Raw genomic sequence first — 18,211 nt, forward strand, 5'->3', positions numbered from 1 at the left:
TATGAGATAATAAATGATCTTGTTTGTTTTTATTATAGAAAATTTCAGGCCGGGAGCAGTGGCTCACGCCTGTAATCCCAGCACTTTGGGAGGCCGAGGGGGGCAGATCATGAGGTCAGGAGATCGAGACCATCTTGGTTAACATGGTGAAACCCCGTCTCTACAAAAAATACAAAAAATTAGCCGGGCGTGGTGGTGGGCGCCTGTAGTCCCAGCTCCCGGGAGGCTGAGGCAGGAGAATGGCCGTGAACCCAGGAGGTGCAGCTTGCAGTGAGCCAGGATCGTGCCACTGCACTCTAGCCTGGGTGACAGAGGGAGACTCCGTCTCAAAAAAAAAATGTGTAAGTAAATAAGAACTTTGATGTTACATTTCTGTCTACTGTTGCCATGTCTGTATCAATAATGGAGTCGTCTGAGGAACAACTTTCCCCACATCAGTGTTTATTCATTTTTAGGCTTAGTGCTTAAGCTTAGTGATCGCCTTTTGTAGGATTGTGTCATAAGAGCAAAGAATGACCATATATTGTTACATTAAAAATGTTACCTTTGGCTGGGCATGGTGGCTTATGCCTGTAATTCCAGCACTTTGGGAGGCTGAGGCAGGTGAATCACCTGAGGTCATGAGTTCAAGGCCAGCCTGGCCAACATGGCGAAACGCTGTCTCTACTAAAAATACAAAAACTAGCCAGGTGGTGGTGGGCACCTGTAATCCCAGCTACTCAGGAGGCTGAGACAGGAGAATGGCTTGAGCCCAGGAGGTGGAGGTTGCAGTCAGCCGAGATGGTGCCACTGCACTCCTCCAGCCTGCCTCTGTCTCAAAAAAAAAAAAAAAAGTTACTTTTACCTTGATGTCTAAATAAAGGGGAAGAAAATCTTTTAAAAGTTATGGCTGGGCACAATGCCTCACACCTGTAACCCCAGCACTTTGGGAGGCTGAGGTTGGAAGATCACTTGAGACCAAGAGGTTGAGGCTGCAGGGAATGATGATCTTGCCACTATACTCCAGCCTGGATGACAGAGTGAAACCCTGTCTCAATTTAAAAAGTTCATTGGCCAGGTGCGGTCGCTCACGCCTGTAATCCCAGCACTTTGGGAGGCCGAGGCGGGCGGATCACAAGGTCAGGAGATCGAGACCATCCTGGCTAACACGGTGAAACCCCGTCTCTACTAAAAAATACAAAAAATTAGGCCGGGCACGGTGGCTCACGCCTGTAATCCTAGCACTTTGGGAGGCCGAGGTGGGCGGATCACTTGAGGTCAGGAGTTCAAAACCAGCTTGGCCATCATGGTCAAACCCGGTCTCTACTAAAAATACAAAAAAAATTAGTTGGGCATGGTGGTGTTGCCTGTAATCCCTGCTACTCGGGAGGCTGAGGCAGGAGAATAGCTTGAACCCAGGAGGTGGAGGTTGCAGTGAGCCGAGATTGTGCCACCGCACTCCAGCCTGGGCAACAGAGCGAGACTCCATCTCAAAAATAAAATAAAATAAAATAAAATAAAATAAAATAAATAAAAAGTTCATTAACAGTTTGACTCAAGAATGAGTTATCTGGTGCCTGACATGACTAGAATGCTGCCTGAAAGGCCTTTCTGCACTGATTATATGCATACAGTTTCTATTATGAATTATCTGGTGTTCCATAAGGTCAGATAGTCTCCTGAAGGCTTTTTGACATTTAGACATTCATATTGGTTTTTGCCCATATGAATTTTTTGATGTACACACAATAAGAATTCTGTCTGAAAGTTTTTCCACATTGACTACATTTATAGACTTCTCTCCAGAATGAGTTCTTTGCTGTTCAATAAGGTGAGAATTCTTGCTGCAGGATTTTCCACACTGGTGACATTCATGAGGTTTCTCTCTAGTGTGAAATCTCTGATGCCAAATAAGTAATCAGCTCCAGCTGATTTCCCACACTCAGGACACTCACAGTTTCTCTCCGGTATGATTTATCTGATGAGCAACAAGTGAGAACTCTAACTGAAGCATTTCCAACACTGATTACAGTCATGAAGCTTCTTTCCAGTATGAGTTACTTTATGTGCAACAAGGCCAGAGCTGTATAGAAAGATTTCCTACCTTGACTACATTCATAAGGCGTCTCTCTATTACGCTTTCCTTGATGCAAATTAAAATCAAGGATGTCACTGAAAGATTTCCCATGTTGATTACATGGAATTATTTTTCTTCAGTGTGAGTTTTCTATTGCCCAATTAGATGAGATCTCCTACTGAAAGCTCTCTGACGTTCCTGATGTTCCCAGAGTCTTCAGTATGAGTTATGTAATGTCTAACAAGGTGGGAGCACCAGGCTGAAAAACTTTCCACATTGATTGCATTCATAAATTTTCTATCTGGTATAAGTTGTGATGTGCAACTAGGTGAGAGCTCCATCAAAAAGATTTACCATGTTTAATACATCCATGGGGTTTCTCTCCAGGATGAGTCCTCCCACTTTGAGAAAGGCAAGAGCTATAAAAGAAGTTTTTCTCACATTTATTATAATCGCATGAATTATTTTATCTTTTTTTTTTTTTTTTGAGGCAAAGTCTCGCTGTGTTGCCCAGGCTGTAGTGCAGTGGCACGATCTCGGCTCACTGCAAACTCCGCCTCCTGGGTTCATGCCACTCTCCTGCCTCAGCCTCTGGAGTAGCTGGGATTACCGGCGCCCACCACTATGCCTGGCTAATTTTGTTTTTGTATTTTTAGTAGAGACAGAGTTTCACCGTGTTAGCCAGGATGGTCTTGATCTCCTGACCTCGTGATCTGCCCATCTCGGCCTCCCAAAGTGCTGGGATTACAGGAGTGAGCCACCGCGCCCGGCCAAATTATTTTATCTTTTAAGATTCTCTGGGTGTACATTTAGGGATATACGGGGGGTTGTTTTTTGTTTTTTCCTTTTGGCCAGTAGAGATCTAGTGTTGTTAAAGTTGTCTATATTTACTATAGTTATAAAATTTTCTTCCTGTATGACCTTTCTTCTGAATATTAAAGGGTAAAACATGGCAGAAATAAAGATTATTGTTGGCATGCTTATACAGTTTATCTTTTGTTTGCTTTCTTATTAGATGATTAAGGTGAAGCTCTGACAGAAAGTTGGTGCACACTCATTTTTGCACAATTTTTCACTTCCATAATTTTTTTTTTGAGACAGAGTCTCTTTCTGTCACCCAGGCTGGAGTGCAGTGGCGCGATCTTGGCTCACTGCAACCTCTGCCTCCCAGGTTAAAGCAATTCTCCTTCCTCAGCCTTCTGAGTAGCTGGGATTACAGGCACACACCACCACGCCCAGCTATTTTTTGTACTTTTAGTAGAGTCGGGGTTTCACTATGTTGATCAGGCTGGTCTCGAACCCCTGACCTCGTGATCCGCCAGCCTCGGCCTCCCAAAGTGCTGGGATTACCAGCGTGAGCCACCGTGCCTGACTATAATTTTTCTAATGATTATTGAAATAAACTTATTTTTCAAACTTTTATTCTGTGAGCCAGGTTTATGGAAATATTATAGTATGAATTACCTGGAGTGGAAAAAAGTTGGAACTCAGGAAATAACAGAAAATTCAAACAGAAGATGACATAGACTCCCATCCTGAAATTAAATCTATGTTTTCATTTTTGGATGACTCTTTCATTTTTGCCCAAGTGCATGCTCACTTTTACATGTCTAGAAAAACTTCATACCTTGTGGCTGGGCTCGGTGGCTCACGCCTGTAATCCCAGCACTTTGGCAGGCTGAAGTGGGCAGACCACAAGGTCAGGAGTTCAAGACCAGCCTGACCAATGTGGTGAAACCCTGTCTCTACTAAAAATACAACAATTAGCCAGACATGGTGGCGGATGCCTGTAATCCCAGCTACTCGGGAGGCTGAGGCAGGAGAATTGCTTGAATCCGGGAGGCAGAGGTTGCAGTGAGCCAAGATCATGCCATTGCAATCCAGCCTGGGCAACAGGGCAAGACTGTCTCAAAAAAAAAAAAAAGAAAAACAAAAACTTCATACATTGAACCTTACATTCATATTTTCTCTTAACTAATTATAGCAGACATCGCTTTCAATTTGTTCCAGCCTACTTCTTCCCCGCTCATTTGCACCTCTTCCAGTGTAAAATCCTAGCATTCACCTCCCACACCCTTCTCTATTTCCAAACACAACATAAACAGTACTGTAGTAAACACCCCTGGACACCCAGAATCAGTGCCTTCATTTCTATAGGTCAGAGCCCCTCTAGTGGGACTGCACAGGTTGAAGGATAAGTGTATTTTTGATTCTCTTAGGTATTACCAAATTAATTTCCAAAGTGAGAATAATAATCCCTATTCTTTCCAGAATTGGGTATTATCCCTTGTATTTTGCCAGTATTTTGGGTAAAAGTAACATTTCATTTAATTTGTATTCCCTAGCTACTTGTGATTTCAGGATCTTTACATATTCTTACTGGTTGTTTGGGGTTTTGTTTTCTGTGTTTTGTCTAATTAATATTTTTTTCTTTTTTGGCACTTTATAGGAGCTCATGATAGTCTATAAATGTTAATCTCGTCTGTCATTTGTATAACAAATATTTTTCTCAATACACAGTTTATTCTCTTTTTTAAATTTGTGGTATCTATTTTAGCATACAAAAAATTCTTTTTAGGCCAGATGCAGTGGCTCATGCTTGTAATCTCAGCACTTTGGGAAGCTCAGGCAAGAGAATCACTTGAGGCCAGGAGTTCAAGACAGCCTGGCCAACATGGCAAAACCCATCTCTACTAAAAATACAATAATCAGCCAGGCGTGGCGGTGCATGCCTGTAATCTCAGTGACTCAGGAGGGTGAGGCATGAGAATCGCTTGAACTCAGGAGGCGGAGGTTGCAGTGAGCCGAGATTTGCACCACTGCAAATCCAGCCTGGGTGACAGAATAAGACTTTGTCTCGAAAAAAAAAAATTCTTTTTATGTAAAGTATGTATGTCTACTCTTCCTTTATGAATAGATCTGAGTTTTTTGTCTTGCTTAAAAAAGTATTGCAAGCCATAGATTTTATGTTTATGTAGTCTTCTAAATTTTCGTTTGCACGTTTTAAAACATGCAAATCTGGCCAGGTGCGGTGGGTCAAGCCTGTAATCCCAGCACTTTAGGAAGCCGAGGCGGGTGGATAGCTTGAGGCCAGGAGTTTGAGAACAGCCTGGCCAACATGGTGAGACCCCGTCTCTACTAAAATACAAAAATTAGCCAGGGCATTATGGCACGCGCCTGTAATCCCAGCTACTAGTGGGGCTGAGCGGGGAGAATCCTTGAACCTGGGAGGCAGAGGTTGCAGTGAGCCAAGATCGCAGCACTGCATTCCAGCCTGGGTGACAGAGCAAGACTCCATCTCAAAATATAAAAAAAAATTTAAAAACATACAAATCATTAGTCTATTATGAATTACTTTTGTTTGAGGTCTGATGCAGGCATCAGCTTACTGGGAAAGCTAGAATTCTCCCAAAATCACTTTTCAAATAAGCTATCATTTTTCTTCCCCACTTCCATTTGTCAATTCTTATAATAATACCATTCTGTAGCCGGGCGTGGTAGTGGACGCCTGTCATCCCAACTACTGGGGACGTGAGGCAGGAGAATCGCTTGAATCCGGGAGGCGGAGGTTGCCGTGAGCCGAGATCCCTCCATTGCACTCCAGCCTGGGCGACGGAGTGAGACTCTGTGTGAAAAAAATAAATAAATAGGCCGGGCGCAGTGGCTCACGCCTGTAATCCCAGCACTTTGGGAGGCCAAGGCGGGTGGATCACGAGATCAGGAGATCGAGACCATCCTGGCTAACACGGTGAAACCCTGTCTCTACTAAAAATACAAAAAATTAGCCAGGCGTGGTGGCAAGCGCCTATAGTCCCAGCTACTGGGGAGGCTGAGGCAGGAGAACTGCATGAACCCGGGAGGCGGAGCTTGCAGTGAGCTGAGATGGTGCCATTGCACTCCAGCCTGGGCGACAGGGCAAGACTCCGTCTCAAAACAAACAAACAAATAAATAAATAATAATAATAATACCATTCTGTTGAGATTATAATGACATTTTAATATCAAGCAAGGCCAGTTCCTTGACTATTATTTTGATTATAATTTTCTTGACTGTCATAAGCATTTATTTTTCCTTTTGATCTTTTAAATAATTTTTTTTTTTTTCTGAGACGGAGTCTCGCTCTGTCACCCAGGCTGGAGTGCAGTGACGCCATCTCGGCGCACTGCAAGCTCCGCCTGCCGGGTTCACGCCATTCTCCTGCCTTAGCCTCCCCAGTAGCTGGGACTATAGGCGCCCGCCACCGCGCCTGGCTAATTTTTTGTATTTTTAGTAGAGACGGGGTTTCACCCTGTTAGCCAGGATGGTCTCGATCTCCTGACCTCGTGATCCACCTGCCTCAGCCTCCCAAAGTGCTGGGATTACAGGCGTGAGCCACCTCGCCCAGCCTGAAGCATTCTTGCATTCTTGAAGCAAACTGAGTTTAAATATGCTGTCATCCTTTTGATAAACTGTTGAGTTTAATTTTTTTTTTTTTTTTTTTTTTGAGACGGAGTCTCACTCTTGTCGCCCAGGCTGGAGTGCAGTGCTCCATCTCGGCTCACTGCAACCTCCGCCTCCTGTGTTCAAGCAATTCTCCTGCCTCAGTCTCCTGAGTAGCTGGGATTACAGGCACCCACCACCACGCCCATCTACTTTTTGTACTTTTAGTGGAGATGGGGTTTTGCCATGTTGGCAAGGCTGGTCTTGAACTCTTGATCTCAGGTGATCCGCCCGCCTTGGCCTCCCAAAGTGCTGGGGTTACAGGCGTCAGCCACTGTGCCTGGCCCCCCCGTTTTTTTTTTTTTTTTAAGACAGAGTGTTGCTCCATCACCTAGGCTGGAGTGCACTGGCGTGATCTTGGCTCACTGCAACCTCCGCCTCCCGGGTTCAAGCAATTCTCCTGTCTGAGCCCCCCGAGTAGCTGTGATTACAGGCGCCTGCCACCACACCAGGTTAATCTTTGCATTTTTCGTAGAGATGGCGTTTCGCCATGTTGGCCAGGCTTATCTCGAACTCCTGACCTCAGGTGATCCACCCACACCTCGGCCTCCCAAAGTGCTGGGATTACAGGCATAAGCCACTGTGCCCGGCCCTGTTTGTTCGTTCATCCCTCTGAAATTTAACTTTCTGTATGGTATGATGGAGGTCTGACTTAATTTTGTTCCGGACAACTATATACTCTCCCAGCACATTTTCTGAACATTCCCTCTTTTCTGGATAACTTAAAAATGGCTGCTTTATCATATGCCACAAATGCCATCTCTACACAGCTTTGTTGCATTGCTCTGTCTCTGTCTGCCCCAGGGTCACAGTTTTAATTACTTCAGCTTAACAATACACACTTTCATTTTGGTAAGACACTCCCTACATTGTTCTTCCTGTTCAAAATTGTCTTTAACTTTTGCCATTTTCCCTTGTAGATGATGATGATGATGATGATGATGATGGTAATTTTGAGATGGAGTCTCACTCTGTTGTCCAGCCTGGAGTGCAGTGGTGTGATCTCGGATCAGTGCAACCTCTGCCTCCTGTGTTCAAGGGAGTCTCCTGCGTCAGGATTCTGAATAGCTGGGACTACAGGCTGCCTGGCTAATGTTTGTATTTTTGGTAGAGAACGGATTTCTCCAGGTTGCCCAGGCTGGTCTCAAACTCCTGACCTCAAGTGATCCACCCACCTCGGCCTCCCAAAGTTTTAGGATTACAGGTGTGAGCCACTGCGCTGGGCCTTTAACCAACTGTATTTAACATACGTTTATTTTGGCAAGTAAATACCCAAAAGGCCCCACCCCCACCCCTTATTTTGAGACAAGGTCTCCCTCTGCTGGCCAGGCTGGAGTGCAGAGGTACAACCATAGCTTACTGCAGCATCCAAATCCTGGGCTCAAGCGATCCTCCCAAGTAGCTGGGACTACAGGTGTATGCCACCATGCCCAACTTTTTTTTTTTTTTTCCAGATATACAGTCTTGCTGTGTTGCCCAGGCTGATCTCGAACTCCTGGGCTCAAGCGATTCACCCGTCTGGGCCTCCCCAAAGTGCTGGGATTACAGGCCTGACCCACAGGGCCCGACCCAAATGATCCCTTTTAAATCAGTTTATAAATTTTGAATTTTAATCCATGGATTTAAAAAAATTATTCAGCAGGCCGGGCGCTGTGGCTCACGCCTGTAATCCCAGCACTTTGGGAGGCCGAGGCGGGCAGATCACAAGGTCAGGAGATCAAGACCATCCTGGCTAACACGGTGAAACCCCATCTCTACTAAAAATACAAAAAAAAAAAAAATACAAAAAATTAGCCGGGTGTGGTGTTGGGCGCCTGTAGTCCCAGCTACTCGGGAGGCTGAGGCAGGAGAATGGCGTGAACCCGGGAGGTGGAGCTTGCAGTGAGCCGAGATGGCACCACTGCACTCCAGCCTGGGGGACAGAGTGAGACTCCTTATCAACCAATCAATCAATCAATAATAAAAATTATTATTCAGCAAATAAGACTGAGGATCCTGGATATGGCAAAACACAAACTGGTGTGGTAAGCATCTCGAAATTCCCCCTGACGGGCATGCCTGGAGATGAGTGGTCCCGGCAGAGCTACTCACATTTCTTTCAAGTTTCTGCTCAGGACACAGCTCGAGTCCCCCAACACACCTACCATCATCACCACTACCACAGCTGAGTGATGCGCAGCCTGACCCTTCACCAAGAGTCCGTGGCCAGGCCAGGCTGGGCGTCTACGACCAGCAGGCGCTGGGCCATTTCCAAGGTGGGAACGGGATGCTTCTCACCTGTGATTGAGGGCCAGGCCAGCACAGCGCTTGTGCGCCTGAGCCTAATGAGGAGACCCAGGCCCGGCCGGGCCTGGCGGTTGCACAGACCAACCGCTCCCCAGGGCCCCAATCCCCTGGGAGCCTGCGACCACCAGGCTCTAGTCTGGGCTCTCACTGTTACTGGAAAGGGAGTCCCGATCCAGACCTCAAGAGAGGGTTTGTGGATCTTACGCAAGAAAGAATTCAAGTCCAGTCCATAAAGTGAAAGCAAGTTTATTAGGAAAGTAAAGGAATAAAGAATGGCTACTCCATAGAGCAGCCCCGAGGACTGCTGGTTTTTTATGCTGCCCATTTTTACGGTTATTTCTTGATGATACGCTAAACAACGGGTGGATTATTCACGCCTCCCCTTTTTAGACCATATAGGGTAACTTCCTGACATTGCCATGGCATTTGTAACTGTCATGGCGCTGGTGGGAGTGTAGCAGTGAGGACGACCAGAGGTCACTCTCATTGCTATCTTGGTTTTGGTGGGTTTTGGGCGGCTTGTTTATTGCAAGCTGTTTTATCAGCAAGGTTTTTATGACCTGTATCTTGTACCGACCGCCTATTTCATCCTGTGACTAAGAATGCCTTAACTTACTGGGAATGTAGCCCAACCGGTCTGAGCCTTAGTTTACCAAGCCCCTATTCAAGATGGAATTGCTCTGGTTCAAACACACCTGACATTACCCCCTAGGCCGAGGACGGGGTCACCAGGGAGCAGACGGTCCACCACAGATCTGGGGCCATTCATCTCCGCAGCGGCCGCATCCATCCGCCAGGGCGCCCTGCTCCCAGGTGTAGCCAAAATGGCCCTGAGTCTGTTTCCGCCAGGCCGGGCTGGGGGGGGCGGGAGGCGAAGAGGCGCAAGCCGCTGATTGGGCCAGGCACAAGCACAGTCAAGAAGCGGTTTGGAGGAGGCAAGAATCTGGTTGGACAAGGCAAGGCACTCACCCGGCAGGCGAGACTCTGATTGGATGAGGCAGGTTGCTTATTTGGCAAAGCGTGACTTACCCGGCAAGGTGTGTTGCCGCTGGGTCGGAGCGGTGCGATGATTAGGTAGGTCAGTTCTGGCGGTCCGCGCTCGTGGGCTGTGGGGACTTGTCGTTTCCGGCCTCCAGCCTGGAGCGGTGCGGTGATTGGGTAGGTCAGTTCGGGCGGGCTGCGCGCGCGAGCTTTGGGGACGTGTCGTTTCCGGCCTCCAGCGTGAAGCCGACTGTGGGCTCTGGAAAGTAGGCGGTTGTGTGTCCTGGTGCTCGAAGCTTAGCCGGGCGACGCTTCGGGAGAGAGGCAGAACCAGCCTCCCAGAGCTGTGGGCTCGGCTGGGTCGCGACTCCGCCATTAACCCCTCCGCCAACGTCCCCGCTTGTCGTCCTCCCTCGGGCCCTGGTCACCCTCCCCGGGGCCTGCAGCCTTTGATGCACTTCGGGGTGGTGACCTGGCCTTGGAAAGCACTCGAGGAGCCACTCCGTAGCCTGTGCAACGAGGATGGACCCTCCTCGGTCGGACCCATGCTGGCCATGCTGAATAGCCCCGCAAATTCTCACAGCAGTGACAGGGAGTCGCGAGCTGTGAGGGAAGGTAAAATCGTTTCGCACAGCATCAAATACCACAACCCCAAGTGTGGTTTTACACCTTAAGAAAGAAAGATCACACTATTGGAGGATAACTTTTGTGTGGTGCAAATGTCAGTGATTTTATGTTTCTGGATGCACTGTGGTCCACGGAGGCTTTTTTTTTTTTTTTTGTAAGCATTACACCCCTAGAAAAAGAATCTCAGGATTTTCCCTCTTGTGTATTTTTGTCTTGCTACTTCGTGGTCCGTGATGCCGGCTGAAGTCAGTACAATGAAACCAAACTGGCGGGATGGAAGCAGATTATTCTGCCGTTTTTCTAGAACTTTGAGTACATCAAATCTGGGGCTGATCATTCCACACTTGCTTAACATGCCCGTGAGGCTCACAACAATTTCCCCAGCTCTGTGATCATCAGTGATGTCAAATTTACCAATGTAACCATGCTTCATCATCACAATTAGAAACCAGAGAATGTATTTGGAGCACCGCCTAATAATAATCTGTCTTTTGCCTCTCTTCAGCATTGTTGATCCTCTTGAGAGCATCAGCCAGGATATTCATCCGCACCGTGACGACGGCACCAAAGGATGGTGGAAAGAGATTTTTAAAAAATCAAATCTTCTGTTTCTTTGTATTCAGAAGAAAACTATGTAAAGATTAGAAACATAAAATTAAAAGTATGGAAATCCAGGAGATTTTAGTAAAACCTATTAAAATTAATCAGAGTTTGCTCAACTGGCTGGATCCAGTATACATAGTCTCTGTAGTAAAAAGCCACAAAGGAACAAAGAGAACAAAATTACTTTTTAATCCTTCTTGGTAAATGATAAAGATACTCTTGTTGAACAAATAAGTGCATGTGCTGGAACTAATTGGTCTCACTCTTTGGTTCATTCTTTTTTTTTTTTTTTTTTGAGACGGAGTCTCGCTCTGTCGCCCAGGCTGGAGTGCAGTGGCGCAATCTTGGCTCACTGCAAGCTCCGCCTCCCGGGTTCACGCCATTCTTCTGCCTCAGCCTCTCCGAGTAGCTGGGACTACAGGCGCCCGCCACCACGCCCGGCTAATTTTTTGTATTTTTTTAGTAGAGACGGTGTTTCACCGTGGTCTCGATCTCCTGACCTCGTGATCCGCCCGCCTCGGCCTCCCAAAGTGCTGGGATTACAAGCGTGAGCCACCGCGCCCGGCCCTGGTTCACTCTTGAGAGGTGATATTGTAGAGTTCTGAATGGCTGAGGCGGCTGTTTTCACCAACTAACATCCCTGGGCAAGTTCTTCAACTGCATGTGTTCTCAAAGAAGCTAACATCTTTGTAACCTCTTTTTACAAATTTTAAATTTATTTTTGAGACAAGTTTTCACTGTCACACAGGCTGGAGTGCAGAGGTGCTATCATAGCTCACTGCAGCCTCAAACTCCTAGGCTCGAGCATTCCTCCTACCTCAGCCTCCTGAGTAGCTGGGACTACAGGTGCGCCACCACACCTGGCTTTTTTTTTTTTTTTTTTTCCAGACAGGATCTTGCCATGTTCCCCGGGCTGATCTCTTAACTCTTGACCTCAAATGATCCTCCCAGAGTTCTCGGATTACAGGCGTGAGCCACTGTGCCCAGCGTCATGTACCTTTTCACTGGTGTACCGGATATATGGAACGTGGACCCTCCAGGCATTAATCCTCTTTCTGACAATCACAGACCCAGTGAGGAGCAGAGCCAGGATTTAAACCACATCTAATAATTGTGTCTAGTGTGTCAGCTCCCACTTGTGCAGCCTCTCTCCCTGCCTTCCTCTTCCTGTCTTCCAAGAACAGGTGGGGATACACAGTATTTAAAGGTAAATGCTGGCATACTTGTAGACCTTCTTATCCAGAGTTGGCCACTACACTCTCCTGCCTTTCTTAACCTTGCTATTCTCCCTTCAAGAGATGGAGTTTAACCCCCTTCCCACTGAATCTGGCTGGCCTTAATGACTGGCTTGTAAAGGACAGACTATCCTAGGGTGACACCATGTGACCTAGGCTGGGTCAGAAAAAGCCATGCTGTTTCTGCCTAATTCTGTTGGAACCCTGGCTCTCTGGATGAGAGAACCCAACACAACTGAACTCAGCCTTAGAGCCACCTCAAGCCCAGGTGCCAGCCATGAGATGAGCCATTCCATACCTTGGAATGGACCCACTGGCCTTGAGCTTTGCAGTCCCAATTAGCTCTCCCATACCCTAGTATGTTCTTCCCCTCTTTCTACTCCTGGGTCCCTTATTTTCCCAGACCCAGTTCAAACCATCACCTTAGTTCCTGAAGCCATCACTAAAGCTTTGGACTCACCCCTCGGTCTAGGATTTGTAATCTGGGAATTTTGAGTTTACCAGGTTCTAATCTCAAGGGTCCCATTCTTTGGTTCATTCTTAAGAGGTGATATTGTAGAGTTCTGAACAGCTGAGGAGGCTGTTTTTACCAACTAACATCCCTGGGCAAATTCTTCAACTGCATATGTTCTCAAAGAAGCTAACATGCCATACTAAGGTGCTGAAATGACTAGAAGCAACATAGCAGCCACAAGCCCTGTGCCCAGTGTGTGAATGACAATAGGGCTGCTGGTGTACCACCATCATTCTCCAGGCACATGGGCTCAAGGCATCTACTCTGGTCCTGTCTCCAAGGGTTTTTCATTCCTGCAGAGAAAGGAGGTACTCTCACCCTAGATGGCATGACTGCACCTCACCCCTGTTGGCAAGACCCACGGGTTCTAAAGAGGCTATGCAGAGTAGCACTCGACCAGTGTCTTGAACCTAAGTATTTTTGGTTTGGTCCAGAGTTTTATATGTTTTTAAATGTTACACAGAACTCAAGAGCAAAGGTGGAGCCTAGAACAAGGAATGGGGCGGGTCATATACTATGGGCTATGTGACCTGGAGAAAGAATGTGAACTCTGGGCAAATACATGCTCTATTTCTGCCAGTGCCTTTTTGCTTAACTTAGTGATGGGCTCCTGGCCAGAGCAGTTGCCTTCCTTGTGATAGTCTCTCAGGAAAAATGGAAATACAAACCAAATGAAGCTAGGCATGGTGGTGCATGCCTGTAGTCCCAGCTACTTGAAAGGCTGAGCCAGGAGGATCCTTTGAGCCCAGGTGTTCGAGGCTACAGTAAGCTATGATTCTACCTCTGCACTCTAGCCTGGGTGACAGGGCGAGATTCTGTGTGAAAAAAAAACAAAAGAAACATGAATATTCCCAGGAAGCCCCACACTTGCCTGGGGTTTCCAGCCCTTTGGGTTTAAGTTTTCCTTACCTCCACCTAACCATATCATGACAACCCCCTAAGGAGCAGAAAGATCCAGTCATCCCAACTCACATAGTATCTTGTGCCCAAGGTGCTGCAGCCTTGCATAGAATCTTCTAGAACTATCTGATAATCTCCTACCTTGTGTTTTAATGTTGCTTAAATATTAATCATTACTAGAGATATTAAAGCAGACAGGAAATACACAGGTTCTACACAGAAATAGATCAACAGTTTATCCACATTATCTTTTAATCCTTAATTCATACACATAAATACTGTGGTACTGTGGATGTAATATCAGTGCAGATTATTAATTACCTGGCTTTTTAAAGTTATTATATAACATTTTCAGATTTTATTAATCTCACTTTTAATGACTAAATGAGTGAAGAAACAATATCAAGTGAATAGGAAATCTTTTTTCCAACTGATGTTAATAACTCCTCACTCATTTTCTTATTTATTCATTATGTGCTGGGCAGTCTCCTCAGCGGTCCTTTGGTTTTGGGAATGTCCTCACTCAATGCTTCCCTTTCACATTCAGTCCTGATTCACAAGCAGGCCTGTGCACGTTATATTGCAGGGTCAAGCTGAAAAGGCAAGGTTTCTTCAACTGGCTTGAGAGCTATGAGGTAGGCTGTTTCTTCTTTCGCTTTGTCCTATTGTGGGTTCTCTGGTGCCCGATAAGGTGTGAGCTCTGGGTGAAGGCCTTTCCACATTTGTTGCATGCATATGGGCGCTCCCCGGTGTGAGTCCTCTGATGTCTGATGAGGTGGGAGCTCTGGCGGAAGGCTTTTCCACAGTCCTGACACTTGTAGGGCTTAGCTCCAGTGTGAGTCCTCAGGTGCTGGGAGATGGCTGAGCGATCATTGAAGGTCCTTCCACACTCCTGACATTCAAATGGTCTCTCTCCAGAATGAACTCTCTGATGCTGTGTGAGGGAAGAGCTCTGAACAAATCCTTTCCCACAGTCTTGACACACATAGGGCCTCTCTCCGGTATGGATTTTCTTATGCACAGAAAAGTATCTTGGGTTCCGGAATATTTTACCACATTCACTGCATCGGCAAACTTGGCTCCCCTTGTGAATTCTTATAAACGTAATCTGTTTAGTACTCCGACTGAAGGTTTTCCTACAACCACTGCCTTCCTTGGCCTTTTGCCTTTCACAGCTCTTCTGATGAATTTTTACAAGTGAATTATGTTTCATGCTTTTAACTTGTGAGTCACGTTTGCGCAATCGTTTTCTAGCAGGAATTTTCTGGAGCAAAACTTGGTTTGTGTCAAGAGCACTACTGTTTGCCTGGGACTCAGGGTTGTCAATTTTCTGGAGCGAAACTTGGTTTGTGTCAAAAGCACCACTGTTTGCCTGGGACTCACGGTTATCAAAGTGCTTCTTCTGAGGAAGGTCTTTTTCCTGAGCAGACTCCATCTGTTTCAACACTGTGTCTTGGACTTCCTGGACCCCACCCTGCAAGGTATCTTCTAATGTAGAGGACAAGGCACAATCCCTTGAGGACTCTTGTACTTTCAGGTTGGGGGCTGGTTCTTCCTCAGGAATGTCAGAATTTGGAGCTAACTCTTTATTTTCCAATGTAGTCTCCCACCCTGAAAAAAATAAACAAAAGATGTGGATACCATAGAGAGATGTGCTGGGATGGGTCTGAGAGCATGAAATGCATAATTAAGTTCAAAAGTCAGGATTTTTTTTTTTTTCCAAATAGAGTCATGCAACCTGGAGAGAGACTGAAAAGCAATGAAGCAGCAGGAGGGAGCACTGACCTTGGTGAACAAGGGACAGGAAGGGCAGGGAGTGTCCTCCGAGCTCCTCGAGTTCCCGTTCTCTCATACTCCCTCAGGAGATAGATAGCAAATCACTCCTTCACTGGACCTAAGGCTGCTTCTGGCCACCCAGTGTCCCCTGCCCCAGGTCTACACTTCCACTTACAGGCCCTGGATGGAGCAAGGGCCCCTTGAGGGAATGCGCAGTGTGGAGTCCAGAGAAGGTGAACACCCCTGGCTTGGGGCTCCCGTGGCCTACCAGCCCTGAGGTAGGTGAAGAGGGGGCACAGCCTTACCCACAGAGACCAGGTGCCCAAAGGTCTCCAGCATCACATCGCGGTACTCAGTCCTCTGTGTTGGGCCCAGCAGCCCCCACTCCTCCCGGCTAAAGTCCACAGCCACATCCTGGAAGGTCACTGGCTCCTGTAACATCACATGTGTGTCTATGTTCAGCAAGAGGGTCAGAGGGTTGTCAATGAAGGCAGAAAAAAGGCCAGCTGGGAGGTTCTGACAGAGCTCACGGTGCTCTGAACTCTCCTGCTTTGGGGATTTGCTCAGAGACACCAACCCGGGGCCCACAAGAGTTCTACTGGGTCCAAACCAGGGTCTGGGTCTCAGGCTGGGAGGCAGAGCCCTTGCTTCATAAAGAGCTCCAAGTGCAACAAGCAAACCACTCCATCCTGACCACGGCTCTATCCAGCTTGCCCAGTGCTGAAATCTTCCCACTGCAGAGGGTTCTCCATCTATTAATACTGTCTTCCCACTTGGTGGAAATGACAACCAAGCCCCTGCCTTTGTCGACAGGGCTGACCTGGGGGAGGGCAGTCACCCTGGCACAGCCATGACTGGTCCTTTCTGGGGAACTGACCGGGACTTTGGGAAGAAGAGGTTCCCCCCAACCCTGCTTTGCCAGGATCTGAGGCATTTTGCTTACATCTGCCTAAGAAGAAAGGGGAGTGGCCAGGCGCAGTGGCTCACACCTGTAATCCCAGCACTTTGGGAGGCCAAGGTGAGTGGATCACCTGAGGTCAGGAGTTCGAGACCAGCCTGGCCAACATGGTGAAACCCCATCTCTATTAAAAATACCAAAAATTAGCCGAGTGTAGTGGCGGCTGTCTGTAATCCCAGCTTCTCAGGAGGCTGAGACAGGAGAATCACTTGAACCTGGGAGGCAGAGGGTGCAGTGAGCTCAGATTGTGCCATTGCATTCCAGCCTGGGCAACAAGAGTGAAACTCCATCTCAAAAAAAAAAAAAAAAAAAAAAAGAAGAAGAAGAAGAAAGGGGAGAAAGCAGAGCCATGAAACAGGTTGGCCAGAGATTCTTCCCATCACCTGGGATCACCTGGATACAGCCTTGCCTGAAGCCTACCAGAGAATACATGAGAGCCAATAAATTTACTTCTACGCTTGAGCCAGTATAAGCCACTTGCAGTGCAAACAGGTCTGACCAATGACACATACATACCACTACCCCAGTGGTCAGCCCATCAGGACCAATCTTTTTCACCCACATCCCAGCTCTGGGTTATTCTGAAGCAAATCCCAGATACGAAAGATAAATACCTAAGTATGCATTTCTGAAGGCTGAGGGCTCTCTTGTTCTGACCTGGATACAGATGTGCCTGCCTGTGGTAGTTCCACCTCTCAAGTCTCTATAAACACTTAGTTCCTTCCCTTTTGCCTCCTGCTTTCTCAACTCCCGGGTCACCATGCCTTGTCTCCAGTGATGCCACAGTGGCTGGAGGGCAGGGCTGCTCTTCATACTGAGATTGCTTCAGCACAGACCTAAGAGCTCAGAATCTCAGAATGCCCCAGCCTGTGAGGTCTTAGGAAAGCCCAGGGCAGAGTGGATGCCTCAGGGGTGGGCCTGCCTCACAGGAGATGCTGTGACCAAAACAGGGTGATACTCCCCGCTTACCTCAGGGAGCACTGTCACTGGGCAGATGGCTGCATCCTCCTTCTGCTTCTCCTCCTGCTGGGCAGTGACCTCCAGGCAGCAGGTGGTGCCCTCGGCAGGTTGTCCTGCAGGAAGTACTGGGAGGAGACACCAGCCAGAGGAGGTCAGCAGGTGTGGGGACCCTTGGGCAGGGCAAGGGTGGCCTCTCTGCAACCCATGGGGCCACCGCACACCTGCATCGTACTGTGGCTCCATGACAGCCTCTGCTCCTGTCCTCCCTTCTCACCAGCTCTGCTCCCCTCACAGCACGTGCCCCAGTGCCCACACCTGGATGGGCCCAGGATGGCTCACCCTCCAAGGGTCACAGGGCACCAGTGTCCTCACTGCTGAGACTCTGGTCCCACTCCTTCCCTTTCCGAGGGCTGCTGAGGGCCCCAGCCCCTCCTGTGAGGCAGCTGACTGACGCCTCCTCCTTACAGTCAAAGCCCCTGTTTCCGGCCTCCAAGCCCTCCACCCTGCCTATTTGGGCACCTCTTCCTTCTTCCCTCTCTCCTCCCACCTCATGGAAGGTGAGACTTTCACTGGACCCATGAAATGCAGCCATCTTGAGGTGAACGTCACCAAGTCTCCTCCACCTAAGAAAACAACAGCTCCACCTGGCCCGAGGGCCCCTGTAACCACGGCTCCTTCATTCTAACCTTCCTCACATGACCCCACATGGTCCACAGGCTTCCACAATGCTAATCCACCCCCACCATCAAGGTGGGCCACAAGATGACTTAGGCTGGCCCACTGGACCATCCCTTTCTCTTGGCCACAGTGATTAGATCTGGGATGAACACAGCCT

At 47.7% G+C, this 18,211-nt stretch overlaps 1 protein-coding gene across 3 annotated transcripts in view; it reads right to left on the reverse strand.

Annotated features, from left to right (window-relative positions):
* Positions 1 to 13,895: 13,895 nt before the first annotated feature.
* ZNF274 (zinc finger protein 274) overlaps positions 13,896 to 18,211 on the reverse strand; it is a 31,035-nt gene continuing 26,719 nt past the window's right edge. For all 3 annotated transcript variants that reach the window (XM_030819461.1, XM_030819462.1, XM_030819463.1), the window contains 3 exons: positions 17,386 to 17,501; positions 15,764 to 15,890; positions 13,896 to 15,293 (listed from right to left, as the gene is read on the reverse strand). In XM_030819461.1, the coding sequence (XP_030675321.1) occupies positions 14,311 to 15,293; positions 15,764 to 15,890; positions 17,386 to 17,501 (1,226 nt within the window). In that variant the 3' untranslated portion in view covers positions 13,896 to 14,310. The remainder of the gene's footprint in view (positions 15,294 to 15,763; positions 15,891 to 17,385; positions 17,502 to 18,211) is intronic.

This window comes from Nomascus leucogenys, chromosome 10 (assembly GCF_006542625.1).
Source record: "Nomascus leucogenys isolate Asia chromosome 10, Asia_NLE_v1, whole genome shotgun sequence".
Lineage (NCBI taxonomy): Eukaryota > Metazoa > Chordata > Mammalia > Primates > Hylobatidae > Nomascus > Nomascus leucogenys.